At 37.1% G+C, this 18602-nt stretch overlaps 1 protein-coding gene across 1 annotated transcript; it reads left to right on the top strand.

The window, feature by feature from the left end:
- Positions 1-1509: 1509 nt before the first annotated feature.
- LOC308495613 (ankyrin repeat domain-containing protein 26-like) lies at positions 1510-16663 on the top strand. Its single transcript, XM_081080580.1, has 6 exons — positions 1510-1574; positions 2747-2884; positions 4301-5230; positions 6570-6719; positions 9814-10317; positions 16554-16663. The coding sequence occupies exons 1-5, from the start codon at positions 1518-1520 to the stop codon at positions 9910-9912; spliced, it is 1374 nt and encodes a 457-aa protein (XP_080936706.1). The 5' UTR covers positions 1510-1517; the 3' UTR covers positions 9913-10317; positions 16554-16663.
- The last annotated feature ends 1939 nt before the right edge of the window (positions 16664-18602 follow it).

Below are 18602 nucleotides of genomic sequence, written 5' to 3'. Positions count from 1 at the left end.
TATGTAAATGGCAAGTGTAGGACACCTAAAATAAAATGTATTCTGAAGGAATAGTGTGTTTGGGGGAAAAGAGGACGTGTGACTGCTTCTCTGAAAAAGGAAGTTTTACAAGATAGTCAACTTTGTGTTATTTTTACATCCTGATAAATGAAAACTTAATCCCAGAATTCAGATTGGGATTCTACTTCTTTGACCTCCAATCATGAAACTGGTCAAAGATGCAGGGATTGGAAAGTTGGTGATAAAAGGCCATTTGCATCACACTCCATGAGCAAAACTCTGTCAGCATCCACAGAGTTTGGACAGATGACCGTAATAGATAAACTAGAGACTCAGATTGTAGGTGTGTTTCTGTTATGTAATTATAGGCTCCATGACTTGAGTGAATCACAGCTACCAGAAAACAGAGAAAGCAAAGAAGGAAATAAAGAAACAGAAAGTGTTCAACTCTAGCCCACCTCTATGTAGGTTGATCGTAGTTCTGACTTTCCAATAGTCATTTTGTGGCAAAATCTACTTCATGTTTACTCTGTTTATGGAACTTAACAGCCAAACAGAATGACTTTTAGCAAGACATTGGCATTCTTCCTGAACCACAATAACATATGGAAATAAGAAAGAGAATGAGGTGAAAGCGTGATTTCCTTTAGGCTAGTATTTAGCATACTCTGGGGAGTGGGCAGCAGAATTATACTTAGAACATTAGGACCAGATGGGAAAACTTCATAAAGATCTAAAGGTTGCCTAGTGAAACAAAACATAGTTTCTTAGCTTTAGTTTTATATTCTGAATTCAAAAGTATCAGTTAAAACTGTATGTATTGTAAATGAAAAAGCACCTTCCGAAACCAACAATCAAATATTTCTTGGATTTTCTATGGCTTTATATATTTTAGAATTGACTTTCCCAGCAGTGATGGGAATCTCAGCTGTGTCCGCAGTCTGTCTCCTCTTCTCTGTCTTCTTCCTTAAACCCCAGTGCTGAATCCTCAAAGGTGAAAAGAAATTTTCAGAATAGTAGAGGAAAACATTTCAGATATAAGGAAGGGTGTACACTGATAAATGCATCAGAAGTAAGTCATTCCGGAAACAATGAATGACATTGCAGTTGAATCTTAGGGTGTTGTTCAAAAGGTATATTACGAGGTAGAGAACAGAGTATATAGTGCAACTCGATGTGTTTGTACTGCATTTCTAAATTGTAGGGTTTTTTTCTGATTGTTTTTCTATCGATGTTCATTGAATGAATTTGTGGATGAATTTTTGACATGTTTGTATGCCTTTCACTTTGTGACATCTCATATTTCCCAAATGGTTTGTTAGCTAATTAGAAGTGTTAGCTAATTAGAAGTATTTCTTAAGTAAAGTAAATATTCAGGAAAAGATGACGCTTAATTTGAAGTCTCAGTTGATAAGATGTTATTTTCTGTATTTATAAAGATTATAGCTTTTATCTAATTGTTCTAAGTAGTTCGTTTTAACTAATACATAGATTTGTCAGCAGGACAACACCTAGGAATGACATCAGAGGAAGGACAAGCGAGGCTTGATGGAAACGAAAAGAACTACACACATGTATGTGAAATTTAATTTTAAATTTCTAGTATAATATGGTTTTCTGTGCTTTAATAATATAATAGAGTCCAATTGAAATTACCTTCCATGCTAGCCTTTTAGAGTCAAAAGGTCATAACTGAATGATATTTATAACATTTGAACTAGTTACAAAACTTAAAATGTTGTTAGAATCTATAGATATTCATAGCTCAACTTTATCTTTGGATTGAGGCAAAAAAAATAATAATAAAGTCCTGAATGTTGTTTGCTCCTTTAATTTTTATAACTCCCTTAAATAAAAAAGAAAGTAACATCAAATACTGAATCACATGATGAGACAGTTGAAATTATGAACCATGTAAAAATGATGGCCACTGATTCAGGCTCACGTGAAAGGAGTCATGATTTTCAGGGGTTCAAAATGTGCAGTTCCGTATGGCTGGTCACTAAGGCCAAGGTTAGAGATGGATTCTTCCTTGTGACCTCTGTGTAATGGACTCTGCGTCTACATTCAGGGAGAGAATGGGGTCATGCACTCAACTCAACTGCTTTTTAAGAGAATCACATCTTCTCAGGATGGGACCTTTGGTTGTTAGGACACAAACAGTAACTTTCTAATATCTTTTCTTTCAGTGTAGGAAATCAGTAAATATGATTTAATTTTTTGTCTGCTCTTACTAGTGGGTATTGAATAAGTTAGAATTGGATGCAACAGATAATTATATCAATGTATAACACGATGTGTAACACTCATAGTGTATAATGTGAATTAATATTTAGGAATTTACTTCTCTTACTGATTGATGTTAATGATGTGGGCTTCTAATTAAAGTTTGCCTATTCTCCAGTTATTAATCTTTAAAAGATATTCTTAAATTCACTGTAGGGGCTCACTATTTAAGACATGGTGAGGTGAACTATTTTAAATGAGAAAGCCTCTGTGACATTAAAAATCATCTACTGTTTCATTTTTTGGGTGGATTTAACATATAACCAATTGTTTAGTTCAAACAGTGACAAAATTAGTTTTGCGGATTCATGTTTTTCTTCTAATTTAGACTAAGGCAAGTTATTTTTCACTTTCTAATTAAAGTCCGATAATTTGGGAGTAAGTAAACGTAGATTAAGATTTTTAACAGTTAAATTTTAGTTATATTCTAATTTTTCTTTGTTCATATTCGATTCTCTAGGTTGTACAAGAGGAAAACAACACTCAGAGGCCACTTTCCCGAGAACAGGACAACAAAATATTACATGACACAGTTCTGACCAATTGCCTTCAACAACAAAAGGAGACAGAAATAAATCTTAAGAAAATGAATTCTGAGGTATTTTGTTTAGTCATTTTCAAATATGTGTGTATGTACATATTTTAAAAACCAATGTTGTACATATGGGAATTGTAGAGGATTTTAAAAGTGTGTGTGTGTGTGTGTGTGTGTGTGTGTGTGTGTGTGTATTTTAGGGAGAGTGACATTTTTGGTCCATTGCAATAAATGATATTCTTGATTGAAATCCTTTTATGTCCAACAGTCAAGTAGTGACGTTCCCAATGTGTCATCTAAAGGGGAGGTTTTCAATACTTTTTACAGGGATCGATGAGCTTTCTACAATCTCAAAACTATTGTTACTAATAACAGAAGTTTCAATTTGAGGCAGTGATTTCATCCCCTTGCTGTATTAGTAGAGAGGTCAGTTTTCACTTCCGCTGTTTTTAAGGAGTAGAAGTATAGCCAGTGCAGAGACCATCTTTTAGATCTCATTCTCCTACTTTTGAGAAAAGGAACAATTTGTTCCAAGTAGAGTCCTATTTCAGTGCTAGGAACTTTTGAAGAAAATTGTATGCCATGATGCATACTTAGTGATAATTTATTGGTGAGTGTTTTATTCAAAGAAGTCAGTGTGTTTTCCCCTATTTCTCATTTATTTCTCCTTTAAACATTATGAAAAGGAAACAACACTTAAGCAGCAGCAAATATTTTCTAACAATAATTTTCTATTTTCTAAGAAGAGCTCTATAATTTTTAGCCTATTTACCCTGAGTTTTTTTTGAAATCTAAGGCTTCTTTTGAATTTATATATTTACACTAGAAGAGCAGCAAGCACCCTATTGTAGAGTCCAAAGTCCTGGGAAAAAATCCTGAACTTGCTCATCTTTGTAATCATTCTATTTGAAATTGTGATAACGAAGAGTTCATTGATGTATAAAGAAGTGCTTAGCGTAATGCCTAGATTTATCAGTGATTAGTAGATTTCATCTTACAACTGACTCTGAAAATATTAGAAAAGTAGAATATCTTTTGAGTATTCTTGGGAAAAAAAATTCTAGGAAATGTAATCAGTCCAAATGTATGCAGAGTGAATACTCTTACTGTGGGATAGGTGTATATTCACACGGTGACCTCTATTTTAAAATGTAGTCAGACTTCTTAATCTTCTATTTGATGCCTTCTGGGTTTGCTGCCTTTCCAGTTCTGAGACTCTTAAAATTCTCTGATGATTTTAAAATTCTCTTTTTCACTTTCATGGATTCAGCATCTTATATTATTATTTTTTTAACTTTGGGGAATTTATGCTCGTATAAAGTTGGAGGTTTGGATTCAGCATTGTATTTTTACAGTGGGATATCCACGTACTGCAACCTTTTCATTATATAAACACTTAGGTTCTTCTTTAATTTCAGAGGATATCATGATATGTCATTTCATTGAGTGCTAGCTACAAGTCTCCTTTGTTTTACTTAGGATTCTGAGAGTTACGAAAAAGCAAAAGACATGTTGCATGAAAATCACGTGTTGCAGGATGAAATCGCCATACTAAGACTACAAAGGGACACACTCATAACTCAGAAGCAGGAAATGGAAAAAAAATACTTTGAGGACACTGCAAATGTAAAAGAAAAGAAGGACCGTCTTCAAAAGACAATAAAACAGAATGACGAAACGCTAACAGAAACAGTATTTGAATATAACAGACAGCTTAATGTCCCAACAGCTGAGAATACAATGCTGAACTCTCAACTGGAGAATGAAAGACAAAGCAAAGAAAGATTGAAAACAGAAGCGGAATCCGACCATCATCATGAGTTTAGTAAGCAATTAAGACCCCTACAAAATTCTTTCCAGGAATTAAGAGATAAATGCTTGCATTTCGTGGACAACATCGGGTTTGCTATGTGTAACCTAAAAGAAAACAGTGAGATTCATTCTCAGCAACTTCCTAAAGCTGGAAGTAAATCCAATAGCTTAGACACTGAGCTCCCTCACGCAAGATATGATGTCAGAGAAAGGACATTGGTTTCTGAACCTGTACTGAAAGACCTAAACCAAACTCAGTGTCAAGAGGAGGAAATTGAACACATGAATCAAAGGGAACCAGAAAAATTGAACCCGTATACTGGAAAGCTGGAATCCCTAAAGGAGGAAAGATCTGACCTACAGAGTGGAAACATGCTTCTTCGAAGGCAACTGGATGATGCATTCCACAAAAGTGACAATAATGAAAAGTCAGGAATGAATATTGAAGAGCAGCTTCAGGGGCTTAGAACAGTGCGTCAAGCTGAATGTGAAAAACAAGATCCAGTGGTGAAAGAGAGCCCTAAGGAGTTAGTCAGCAAATTGAATCACTTGAAAGGAAGAATGTGCCAGTATGAAAACGATAAATCAGAAAGAGAGGTAAGTATCCAGAAAGATAGTTTTCACATTTCCTGAAAGAAAATTCAATGTTCAAATATTTGATGATGGCTAAATGTTGAATCTAGCAGAATATTAAAAATATATAGATTACAAATGTATTTGCTCTAACAGCTTAAAAGCATACATTGTATCCAGCAAACAAAACTTAGACCTGTGAGGTGCTTTACTTTGAGTAAAGGCATTGTGTTGACTATGAAATTTTAAGGTATAAATTGTTATTAGATACATATTGATATGAATGATTTAGTCTTATACTGCTACAATAATAATTTTCATCTTTCTGTTACCACATTGTAATACCATTATGAAGCAGATAAATGGAAATGCTCCTATGCAAACTGAGTTTTTAGAGATAGAGGTTCAATTAAGTGGATTACCTAGAGAGTTAATTCTAGATTTCCCACATGAACTGAAGTGTAGATGCTGTCCCTTTCCCTCAGTAGTTTCTTCCACATTTTAGTTGGTATAATTTTGTTTTTATTCATGTCAATTTGATATAAATTGGAACTATTTCAGTCTCAAATAATGTATTCTTAGGACCTGTGACCTCTTTAAAGGCAGCTAATTTTTCATTAAATCATAATTTGGGACAAATGTGAGGAGTTTTATCAAAACTCTACTTGATTTAATCTTCCCATTGCTATCTATAATTGTCCTTGAATATTTTTACAAATTCATTTTTCTCATCGCAAGGCCCATTTACTATCATTTGGACATAAGTTTGTCCATTTCAAAGAGAATTTAGCAGTCTCTGATTTATTAATTTGGCACTGGGTCTCCATTTTCAGACGAGTGAGGGGAGGCAGGATTCATGTGTAGCAGGAAGGGAGGTCCAGGCCATGAAGACCACTGGAATGAGTTTGCTTTTCTTCTAAGATACAGGAATCTGTTGGAAGGTTGTGAGCAGTGGACTGCATATGTGAGGACCTGTGAAGTCAATTTAAGCCTGTGATAAAAAAAGGGGGAAAACATTCCACAATGTATACTTGACGACCGCTAGTCCCACCGACATACCAATTTCCCCTTGAGATGTCAGTAGATTGTTAAGCTCTGCGGCTTCATCAGGGGAAGTGGAGAGTGGGGCTGAATCTGTTGTTCAAGTAACCTTCGTAATAGTGAGTGGGCAGCAGGATAACACCTTCTGTGTCTTACCCAGATTCAGTAGACAGAATTGTGTCCAAAAGAAGAAAACAAGGTGAACTGATGCATGGGGTGATCTTTTTCGAGTTACATATTATATTAATATGTTAGAGTTAGCAAATTTTAACATAATTTAATAGATGTGATTATAAGATCACTAACAGAATCATCTTTCTAGATGCTTGGGAGACGATTTCAACAAGAGCTACCTGACTCCACAAAAAAACTGTCTATGTCAGAGGCTTCACTGGAGGATAGATCACGTTACCGTATGAATTCAGAAGCTGAGACACAGGATTTCAAGACATTAGAGCATATCAGGAGTCAGGTATGTGTGAAATGTAACCTGTCAACAGTTCATCTATAGTTGATTAATATAAAGTGTTTTAAGACCCTGATTTTCAAGGGCAGCTTTCTTTTGTGTTTTCGGTGTAATTAATTTATTATAATTTTATTATCTTTATAATGCACTTCTTCCTTAAACTCTGGCTTCCATCCTGCTATTTGCAACGTATGTTTTTTCTTATATCTATACCCTTGGTAACGTTGAGAAATAGGCAGCATTCCTCATAGAAATCGAGAGACTTTCTTCCTACTAAACAATATTTTGTAGTGATATCTCCATTACCAGGATGAAGCAGCCATTTAAAATCAGAAGATAATGCTTACTAGAACGATTCAGAAATTTGTCTTATTTCTTATCATCACTTTTGTAAATGGTTACAGCATTGGTATATATTTCATGGACTTCAAACTAACTTGTACAGAAAGTTCAGTATACAAACCAGTTGAAGTAGGCATTTCCTTCATTTTGTTTTCATTTTTGAAATATTGTAAAAGTGTAGAAATATGTTGATCATTATAGTATGCACACCCACAATAGAGAATTAAGAAAATAATCCAGATTCACTATATTTGTGTGTTTTTTAATCTTCATTGGGATGCAATCCCCATATCATATTTCACCATTTAAAATATACAATTCAATATCTCTTGTTACATTCAGAGAGATGTGGAACTATCACCACAATTATAGAACATTTCCATTACCCCCAAAAGAAACCCCACATCCCTTAGCTGTCACCCTATCTTCCTGTCTCTCCCAGCCTCAGGCAACCACCAATCTACTTTCTGTCTCTGTAGATTTGCCTACTTTGGATATTTCATGTAAATGGAATCACACGATGTGAGGTCCCTTGTGACTCGCTTCTTTCACGTAACATCACGTTTCCAGGGTTCCACCGTGTTGTAGCACACATCAGTTGTGAGCTATTTCTTCCTATTGCCCAATGTTGCTTCACCTTGTGGACAAAATACTTACCCATTCATCAGCTGATGGAACTTTGTGTTGTTTCCACTTTTTGGCTGTTAATAATTCTGCTATGAACACGAGTTTACAAGTTATGGTGGGAGCCAGTGTTTTGATTTCCCTGCCCCCGGATTTCTGGCTCCCAATCTGGCCTCTCCATGAAGCTTTCTCTGACTGTTTGAACTCTCATTGAACCCGTGTTCCTCAGCACTTGTCGGATAGTCTGTGCAGAGCAATCAAGCCCTAAATTTGACATAGTTTCAATTTTTCATGAGAGAGAATTCTGTCTTTCTAAGTATAAGTTTGTCTAAGGGGAAATAGTATTTGATGTGATGGCACCTATCCTTGCATAAATTGAAAATGTTTTCTTCAACAGTTGTTAGGATAAAATTAAATATTTTATACCAAACCAATACTTCCCCTTGGAGACATTGATATAATTAAACTTTTATTCTGAAAATATTTCTCACAATTATATATAAAACTGAAAGCACATCTCCAATAGAAAATTGTTCAGTGAAATGCTCATGTTCCCCCTGTCCATAAAAATAAAAAACTAAAATAAAAGGGAGCCAGCCCTTCCTGTCTGCAGCCAGCCAGGGTGTACAGGTCGATAGCACATTCTAACTACAGCTCGGAGGACGGCTTTTCTGATCTGCCAGAGCGTGCTGCTTCCATCTGCTCCTCTGAGTTCTGACACATCCCCACAGAACCAGTTGCTGGGAAGGAATTGATTTGGAAAGTTGGCTTTAGCACTAGAGTCCGTTATTTCCATATCAGTGGCTTTACCCTGCCTCTCACGGTCATATAAATTGTATGCTCAATCCAGGAGGTGGTATTTGCATTGTAGTCCATACTCATTATGGACTACACTGAGTGTACATAGGAACGTATACATTATTACAAGCAGAGAAAATGTACTGTTGGCTCTTGGAATTGGTAAAAGGATTTTAGTACTGGGGTTATATTCTGGGCTTAATGCTCCCCATTTTTTGACATTGCTGATAGTTTGATGAATGATTTCAGTGTAACTGGTGTAAGAGACCACTTCCATTCGCATCCCATCTGTGTAAAATATCAAATTTTATTAGAACCTAAAATACAGCAACAATAATGCTAACTGCAAACCCTTTGATTTTACTGTGTGCCATGTCCTTTTCTATTACATATGTTCCCTAATTTAATCTTCCCAATATCCCAGTGAGGTAGATGCCACTATTGTCTCATTTTATACATGAAGAAACTGAGACCCAAAAAATTTAAGTATTTTGCTCAAGGTCACCCAGCTAATAACTGGTGGACTTGGGATAAAAACCCAGGCATTTGGGCTCTTATTTAGTTACTGCCCCTCAAACTATTCCATGACTATCTGACTGCCCCCAAGAGTAGCCTGTTAACTTTCATAATCACTGGACTAGCCTGGTAATTCACTTATGTGAATATTTAAAATTAGAGTTGATGGGATGCTTGGAATACAGTATGTTTGATTTCTTGGGTATTTGTACCACAAGGTATGATAATTGTGAGAACTCATTCAAGAAAAAGTGCTCCATACCTCGTTGCTGACTATCACTGCGGTCACAAAGCTCCCTTTGGGAAGCTCTGCACCAATGCCACCGCCTAGTTCACAGTTCAAAGCACTTCTGGAACTCTTTTTCTGGAATGGCCATCATTGCTGTCATCATATTACCCTTGATGTCCTGAATGTCATCAAATAGTCTTCCTTTCCATATTTTCTTTATCTTTGGATAATGACATATTTAGTCACTGGGGACCAGATCAGGTGAGTAGGGAGGGTATTGCAATACAGTTATTTGTTTACAGGCTAAAAACTCCCTCAGACACAGTGCCCTGTGAGCTGGTGCATTGTCGTGATGCAAGAGCAATGAGTCGTTGGCTAAAAGTTCAGGTCGTCTTAACTTTTTCACACAATCTTTTAAGCAATTCCAAAGAGTAAACTTGGTTAACTGTGTGTCCAGTTGGTAGAAATTCATAATGAACAGTCCCTCACATATATATAAAAAAAGGGGAGCAACATCATTGCAACAGGTTTGCGAACTTAATTGTCAGATGTCATAGATCATCAGTAAACATAACTTTTTCTTTATTTTAGCTGCAAGAAGCAGGAGCTCGACATCCAGAGGATGCACGATGCACTGAGAAGATGCAAGATCACGTGCAAAAGTATAAGTTAAAGCAGCACAGAAAATAACTTGAGTATTTATAAAGCAGATGTGTAGTGTAGTATGACCATTAGATCAGTTATAACAATAAACACATGAGTGTGAAGCTGGGTCAAAATGTCAGCTTTGAGCTACCTTGAAAAGAATAATTTGTGTACATTATCTCTAATTTTGCACATTATGCAAAATTCACAACTAGAAAAATAGCACAATTGCCAAATCATGCGCTTTTCAAATTGTAAGATTTTATGTAGTTGCACCATAGATATTTGTTCAGTGATTATGTGGTATGCTTTAAAGTCAATGTGTGAGAATAATTATGTCAAAATATTCACTTTAGGCTTGAAGCTGAAAATACTGACCTAATACTGATAATTCAAAAGCTAATGGGCATAATCGAACAACTTCACAGGCACCTGTCAGGTACAAGTTTGGTAAGTGAATCTCTTCATTTCTGTCATACTGCAAAGGAATTTCTATGTCTGTCATAGTACCATATAAGGATATTTTAGACAATAAGAACAGTCTCATTAATAAAAGTACTGTATTCATGTTGATACTACTTGCTGGGAGTAACGTAATTCCTCTCCACAGAGAAAGAAATCTCAGTTCATAAAATTAATGATTTTTGTAGTAAGATTTTTATAGAAAAAGATTGTGATAGTCTAAAGGCAACATTTGACATACACCATGTTTCAATTATCCTTTCGTTTGTCCAACATTTGGGTTTTTCCAACTGTTGGCTATTGCTATTTATGCTGCCACAAACATCGGACTACAAATATCTGTTTGAGTCCAGGCATTTGAGTAATGATTTGATCCAGAATTCTAAATTTCCCTTGAAATCTAAACCCTTTAGTGAGATTTGGAGAATGAATTACTTTTAATGTTCTAATTTGTTTTCTTCATCATTAACGAATACTGGGTCATTAGGCAAATGTTTCCTGAAAAGAATATACTTTTCTCCTTGTTGGATTTTGAAAAAGAAAAGAGATGCCAGTGTAAAAGTAGAAATGAATGCCCAATCAAGTCCTTACATAGTAACATAGTGCTTCTAGCTTTGCAAGTTTAGAAACTAATCTTTTTCCACTCACTTGAGTTAATCATACGCTTTTAAAGATTGAACAGTTCGATGTCAGAAAAGATTGATGTGTCATCCAGGATGACAATTTCCTGATGGACAGTGAAAAACGTGTCACTATCTTTCCTAAGCAGAGCAACATTCCTCTGCCATCCTCCTGTCCTCTGTAGGAGAGGCTCCCTAGGATTTCTCATCATAAGATCGCATTGTGACCCCTGAGGTGGACCAATGACATAGATGTACCTTCCAGCTGGTGTCTTTCAGTCACAGTAGCCAGGTCTAAGCAATTTCATTAGACAGTCATGCCCATCAAGGGAAACAGAAGATTGTTCTGATGGTCCTTCTTGTGGCCAAAGAAACTTTGAAAAAAAATTTTTGTCTAGACTTCTTGTCAATTAAGTCACATTATGTTGCTAACATACTTTTCATATGAGTGACATGATAATGTGTTGATAAGGAGTCTTACATGAATGTGAGTTCCATGAGTTGTCACATCACAGCTTTATAGAGAAATCTATTATATTAAGGTATCAAAAATTGAAAAATTGGGGATTTGTGGTCAAGATAGCAGAGTAGGTAAATGCCATGCTTGCCTCCTCTCACGACCACATCAAAATTACAACTAAACTACAGAACAATCATCACTGAGCATCACCTGAAGTCTAGCTCAACCAAAGTCGTCCTACCTCTAGGGACATACAGAAGAAGTCACCTCGAGACTGGTAGGAGGAGCAGAAAAACAGAACGAGCTGATGCCAGACCCTTGTGCGACTGTCAGAAGTCTAGAGGGATATCTTGCTTGTCGAGGTCCACTAGGGGTGTGAGACGTCCCAGCTCCACACCAGGCATCCTAGCCCAGGATTCCAATGCTAGAGAGAGATGTCCCCATAGCTTCTGGCTGTGGAAACCACTGGTCATTCTGGTTGGGTGAGATGAAAAGGGTGGCTAGAGTCCCAGTTGATTCTTTTATAGGGCTTGGAATGGGCTTACTAACTGACAGATTCATTTGCCCTGAACTCTAACACTGGGCAGTAGTTCAGGGATATAAGGGGAGGAACTAAGTTTTTTGCCTTTAGGGTGATGGCTGGAGGGGAGCTTCTTCCCACACAGAGGTGCTTGTGGAATCCATTGTTTCTGTACTGATCCATCACCTGTTGCAGTGTGAGACATAGACGGCCTCCATCTCTTGAGTCTACATCAACCTGGCTAACACTGTCCACCCACCCTGGTGATTCCCTGAGAACCTGCCCCACCTAACTTGAGAGCCAACCCAAGCTTCTTCCAGTGACTTTTCCAAAAAAAAAAACATCCTGTCTTGGCTCATGCTGCAGACTTGCCTAAAATCTCTCAAAGGTTCACAAAACCTAAACAAGCGTTATGTGGCCTCAGCTGTCCTTTACTTCTTGCTGTGTAGACCCAAGATGGCACTAATGGAAGCTGGCTATGGTTCATAACTGGAACTCTTGAGGCACCTCCAAAGCCGGTGCAGGTGGCGCCATCTGCATCCTGCTTTGTGGTCAAGCTAGGTGGCCCTCTGCAGGACATAGGCTGCGGCTGAACTAGGCCTGGGGGTGGGCCACTTCTAGGAGTCCCTAGGGCTGACATACCTGGTGGCCATCTTTGGACAGAGCAGGAGCATCACCGCTCTGGTGCCTCCCAGAAAGACACAACCAAAGTGTACACAGGGCAGACACCAGTGCCCTGCTAAAGCAAATCCTGCTCTATAGGGGCAGCCCCTGCAAAAACAGCTCCTCCACTGTAGTCGTGGTCAGTCCTCACAACCACACAGTCTGAGCATCAATCCCTCCCATTGACATGCAAACAGCAGCCAAGGCTGCACTACAACAGGAGAGCACAGAGAACTCACACAAGGGGCAGAGCTGCCGCCCCCGGCTCTGGGTGACAAGGAGGCTGTGCCGCACGGCCCCACAGGACACCTACTATATAAGGCCACTCAGATAGGCCTGGGAGACACAGCAGTCCTACCTCATACACAGAAACATTCAGAAGGAGGGAGCCAACATGGGGAGTCAAAGAAACATGCCAACTAAAAGAACAGAAGAAACCGCCAGAAAAATACTGAGCAAGATAGAGACAAGCAATCTATCAGATGCAGAGTTCAAAACACTGGTTATTAGGATGCTCAGGGACCTCAAGAAGAACTTCCACTAAGACATAGGAAACATAAAAATGAAGATAGAAAACATAAAAATGAACCAGTCATAAGTAAAGAATAAAATAACTGAAAAAGCGAATGTCTTAGAGGGAATGAAAACTGACTAGATGAAGCAGAGAATCGAATGAGTGATTTAGAAGATACGGTAGCAGAGAATACCCAGTCAGAACAGCAAAAAGAATCCAAAATATGAGGACAGTTTAAGGGACCTCTGAGAATGTCAAGCATACCAACATTATCATATGGGGTACTACGAGAAGAAGAAATGAAGGAATTCGAAATGTACTTGATAATGACTGAGAACTTCCCTAACTTGGTAAAGGAAATGGACATATAAGCCCAGAATTTCAAAGAAGATGAGCCCAAACAGGCCCATACCAAGATACGTCATAATTAAATGCCAAAGTTTATAGGCAAATAAAGACTTTTTAAAACAGCAAGAAAAAAGCGGTTAGTAACCTGTAAAGGAGCACCCATAAGACTAGCAGGTGATTTCTCAAGAGCAACTTTGTAGGCCAGAAGGGATTGGCACAAAATATTCAAAGTGATGAAAGACATGCCTACAACTAAGATTTCTTTACCCAGCAAAGCTATAATTTAGTATCATAGGACAGATCAAGAGCTTTCTGGAGGAAAAAAAAAAAAAAAACTGAAGGAGTTCATCAGTACCAAACCAGTATTACAAGGAATATTAGAGGGACTTCTTTTAAAGTAACAAAAAAGGAAGAACAAAAATATCAATCATAAAATAGCAGTAACTACATATCTATGCACAATTACTTTATGTGTAAATAGATTAAATTCTCCAATCAAAACACAGGGTGGCTGAAAGGATAAGAAAATAAGATCCTTACATATGCTCCCTACAACAGACTTGCTTCAGATCAAAAGACACAGAGACTGAAAATAAAGGGATATTTCATGAAAACAAAATAAAATTTAAAAAGCCGAGGGAGCAATACTTGTATCACACAATATAGACTTTTAAACAAAGGCTATCACAAGAGTTGAAGAATGACCCAGATATCCCACTTCAGAGAATTTATCCAAAGAAACCGAAAAATGCCAATTCGAGGCGATGTGTACATCAATATGTTCACTGCAGGATTCTTTACAATGGCCAAGATGGGCATGCAGCCTATCAATGGATGAATGGATAAAGAAGAGATGATACATGTATGCAATGGAATATTGCTTGGCCACAGAAGGAAATGGGCTCTGGCCATCTGTGGCGGTGTGGATGGACCTGGAGGGTACAGTGCTGAGTGGAGTGTGTCAGACCGAGAAAGATGCACTGTGACTGTGCTTCTAAGTGGAATTGAAGAACAGAACAAACAAACAGAAAAAAGTTCATACATACAAAGAACATTTTGTTGGTTGCCAGCTGGAAGGGGGTTTGTGAAGTGGGTTAAAAGGGGAGAGATTAAAAAGTACAAATTGGTTGTTACAAAGTAGTCATGGGGATCCAGGGTATAGTACAAGGAATGTATTAATGATATTGCAATAACAACACATGGCATCAGATGAGTACTAGGTAATTTAGGGTGATAGGTGGGAGAGGAGTTAGGAGCAGGGTGGAAAAGGTGAAGGGGTTAAAAAGTACAAATTGGTAGTTACTAAATAGTCACGGGGATGTAATGTAAAGCATAGGGAATATAGTTAATACTATGACAATAACTATGTATAGTGCCAGGTGGGTACTGGATGAGTCAGGGGAATCAATTTGTTAAATTACTTAAATTCTAACCACTATGCTGTACACCTAAAATTAATATAAAATAATATTGAATGTCAAAAAATTGAAAAATTTGTAAGCACACCCAAAACTGATGAAGCTTATACCAAAATAATGAGGGACGATAGGTTCCTAGGGGAAGTAATTAGGATCTCGACAGAATTATCAGCCACCATAAGGTCTACCCTGTAAATCAAAAGTTTAATTACGACAGGTTTCAACGAATTCGATCAATAGCCCCCCAGGTGAGATAGTACCTGGGTTAAGATATTTGATTCACACAATGTGAGAGGAAGCATCTGGACTGGGAAGAAAGGATAGCTCCAACTGACTTAAGCCTTCAAACAAGATGGTGGAGTGTACTTGCGAAAGGAATTTCAGAACACTTCCATAGGTCAGGTCAGGTCCCAAGGAATAGGAAGTTATTCAATAGAGCAAACAAAAATGGAAAGGCGAATAGTAGATAATGTGAACCTTATGAAAAACGTATGCATTCTGAGAGAAAAACAGGACAAAGTATGCTGGTCAACATCCTAAGGGTGAGGAGCTGCCAAGATCTGAAAATAACGCTATGTTCACAGTCACAGTGATAAGAATCCCCATGAAATGTACCAGATGAGCTGATCCACAGCAAGTCATGGTGTATGAGTGTGTGGTTGAGGGACACTGTCTATGAGGAGCTCCAGGGGAAAAAGGAAAGTACAGATGACCTCAGTAAAGGGGTCAAGGCTGCCACTGTAGATGAGGGAATGTGGTTTGAAGCACTGGGATGTAAGGAACTGAGAGCATTTAAAAAGAGGAAGAGAAAAGGGTCAAGGCCTGACCACCAGGACTGCTGTTTAGAGATGAGTTGGGCTGAGAAGACTATAGAAAGGGTGTGGGCATCCTTATCAGTTGCTGCTGAGAAGTAAAGCAGGACAAGGACTAAAAGAGATGACCCTGAAAAATGTTTTCGCGCAATTATAAGGACAGAAAGTCAGGCTCTCATGTAAAAGAAGAGATTAAGTGGCGAAAATATGGACCTGGGGATGAGACCACATATTAAAGAGGGTTAGAGTCTAAGGAGAAAAACAGGATGACAGAAAAAGTTACAGGAATCAAGAAAAAGTTATGCTTTTACATAATATAGAGAAGATAAACTTTAAAGAGAAAAATATTTACTAGAAAAGGAGAAATTGAAACCTATGGAAGAACGCTTACAGAGAATGAGAGTCTTCATCTGATGCTCATGTCAGATTATCACAATGTAAGGGGGACTGCACAGGAAGTTTTCAAAGATTATCATACGAAAATGTGATTCCATAAACCCTGTAAAATCTTGAAATGTTGATGAAAATGTCTCTGGGAGCATTTCTTGAAACTAAAATGTAAAGAGAACCACTATTTAAATCTATTCTTTAACACTTAGTATTTTTACATGTAAAAGCCTCTGTTTTTAAGAAAGTTTGGCAATTTAAATTCCAGGAAACCAATGATGACACTGTAAAATCCATTTCAGCTGCTTTAAGAAATGTCATTGTTTTTGAACTCTGTCCTTATTGGCATCAGGTCTACAACTACATTTTATACACCTGTGTACACATATTACTCATGAGCTCATGAGGAATCATATTTTAAAGAAAGAAGAGTGAGTCTCTAGATTTTTAAAATTAACTTTCTTTAAAAATGTTTTTCAAAGTCTGAGGATGAAAAGGAACAATTAAAGTACTATGAGAAGTTAGAATCTCTGCAATATAATATGAATCAACAAAAGAAGAAAAATGATGAATTAGAGACAGAGGTTACCAGGTAAGGTTTTAATATTTCAGATCATGTCAACCATTAATTACTATTTCATTATAATTCTTACTTTATGAAAACCTAAGTACAAATGTATTTCATACCTGTAATTTTCATAATTAAACAAGTTATCCTACTTACGAATTTACATCAGAAACTCACAGCACAAACTTGTGTGAATGCCAAAATATTATACCTACTCTTGAATGATTCCTAAAACTATAATGACCGTGTCTTTTGCATATACTGTCAACTGCACTCTTCCTGGTCTCCCTTGAATCTTTATTTCTGCAGGATGTCTGTGCTCTCTTTGGTGATCTTTCCTTCTTTTGGTAGTGTTCTTCCCTTCAGCATTCTAACAGTTTAATGTCTAAAAACCTATCTGTGGTATTGTTTAACAACATCAGAATTGTTATTGATTTGGCTTCTATGTTCTTTCTACTTTTTTTTCAGTTATAAAATATGTCATACATACCAAACCATATGTATGACTTAAAAAAGAATGAGATGAGTAATCATCTCACTCAGATAATAATGGAATCTTTCCCAACGTCTGGGAAGCCCGCACGTGGCTTGCTTTCTGTTTACTTGCTGCTTACTGAATGAAGTTTTTTCTCTGATTCTCCTCAGTGTTTTTTCTCCCATGTCACTGTCTTTCTCTGCATTGTTTTGTATTCTTCTCATTTTGTTAACTTTGTGCTAGCAAAGATCTCTTCGTAAAACAGACTCGAAGAGACTGTGACACATTATCTCTCCAATTTCCTTTCTTCTAAAGCCCTGCCCCTTTCCTTTCCCCTCCACTCAGACTTCAGATTTTTCTTTCCGATTTCTCTTTCTATTTTGAATGATCTCTTGTTGGTACGTACTTTCTTTTCTTCTGGTAGACTGTGGTCAGTAGGCACCGAATGGTATTTTGGTGTCTTTTCAAAACATCCACATATATTATACTTTTCTTCTTCACCTTGGATACTAATCTCTGGTTTATAGCTGATATTTAATATGTTTGATACTAACAATCTTAAGTGGATATTAATAATACTTTAATTATAAGAGCCTTACATTTTTACAATATGAAGTCTGTATCATATGTATCACAATTGTTTTATGTTACTTACCTAAGATTATAATTTAATTAGTATGCTTTCAAACTCTTATACTGGAACAAATAGGAGAGGATCATAATTTATAGATTTGTTTATTTTGTATGATAGACATATCATCTCTTTAAATAATTACTAAACATTTACTCTTAAAGAATTTGACTTACTCGTTTTCTACAATTCTGCAGACTGAAGACCCTCTTTCAGAATACAAGGATGCTACATGACAGTCAAAATGGACAGGTTAGTTTCCTTGGAGATTTAGAACCCAATCAATCTGAAATGGCTATTCAGATGACTAGGTTAAAACAGAAGGTAATTTGTAATCCGTTTGGGACCCAGAAATCACTTAATTTGGGGAAATAGAAACCACTCAATGCTTTGAGCAGTACAATATTGATTTCTCTCTTAATTGTACAGACTCAAGCAGTGAAAAATATAGCTTATTTTCTATATCATTTTTCTATAAAAGGGCATACTGTTACCACTCCTATGTCTCAACCCTGGCTAGTGATCTAAAGCCAAGAAGGACACCGTTGCATGACCCCAAAGCACTGGCTCCAATCTTCATTGAGATATAATGAACATAGCATGCAGTTCCATCATTTAAAGTATGCAGTGCAGTGACTTTTAGTGTATTCAAAGCTTTATGCAGTCATCATCACAATCAGTTTTACAACATTTTCATCACCCTGGAAAGTATCTGTGTGCTGTTAGCCTTCACCGTGTGCCAGTCTGCCCTTCCCACTCTTCTTAGCCCTAGGGAACCACTAGTGAACTCGCTGCTCCATATTGTGGTTTTGATGTAGTTTTTTCTGATGACTAATGATGCTGAGCAATCTTTTCCC

The sequence above is a fragment of the Rhinolophus hipposideros genome (assembly GCF_964194185.1).
Source record: "Rhinolophus hipposideros genome assembly, contig: HAP1_SCAFFOLD_69, whole genome shotgun sequence".
NCBI lineage: Eukaryota > Metazoa > Chordata > Mammalia > Chiroptera > Rhinolophidae > Rhinolophus > Rhinolophus hipposideros.
Note: the sequence above shows the minus strand (reverse complement) of the source record. Positions and strands in the feature narration are given on the sequence as shown.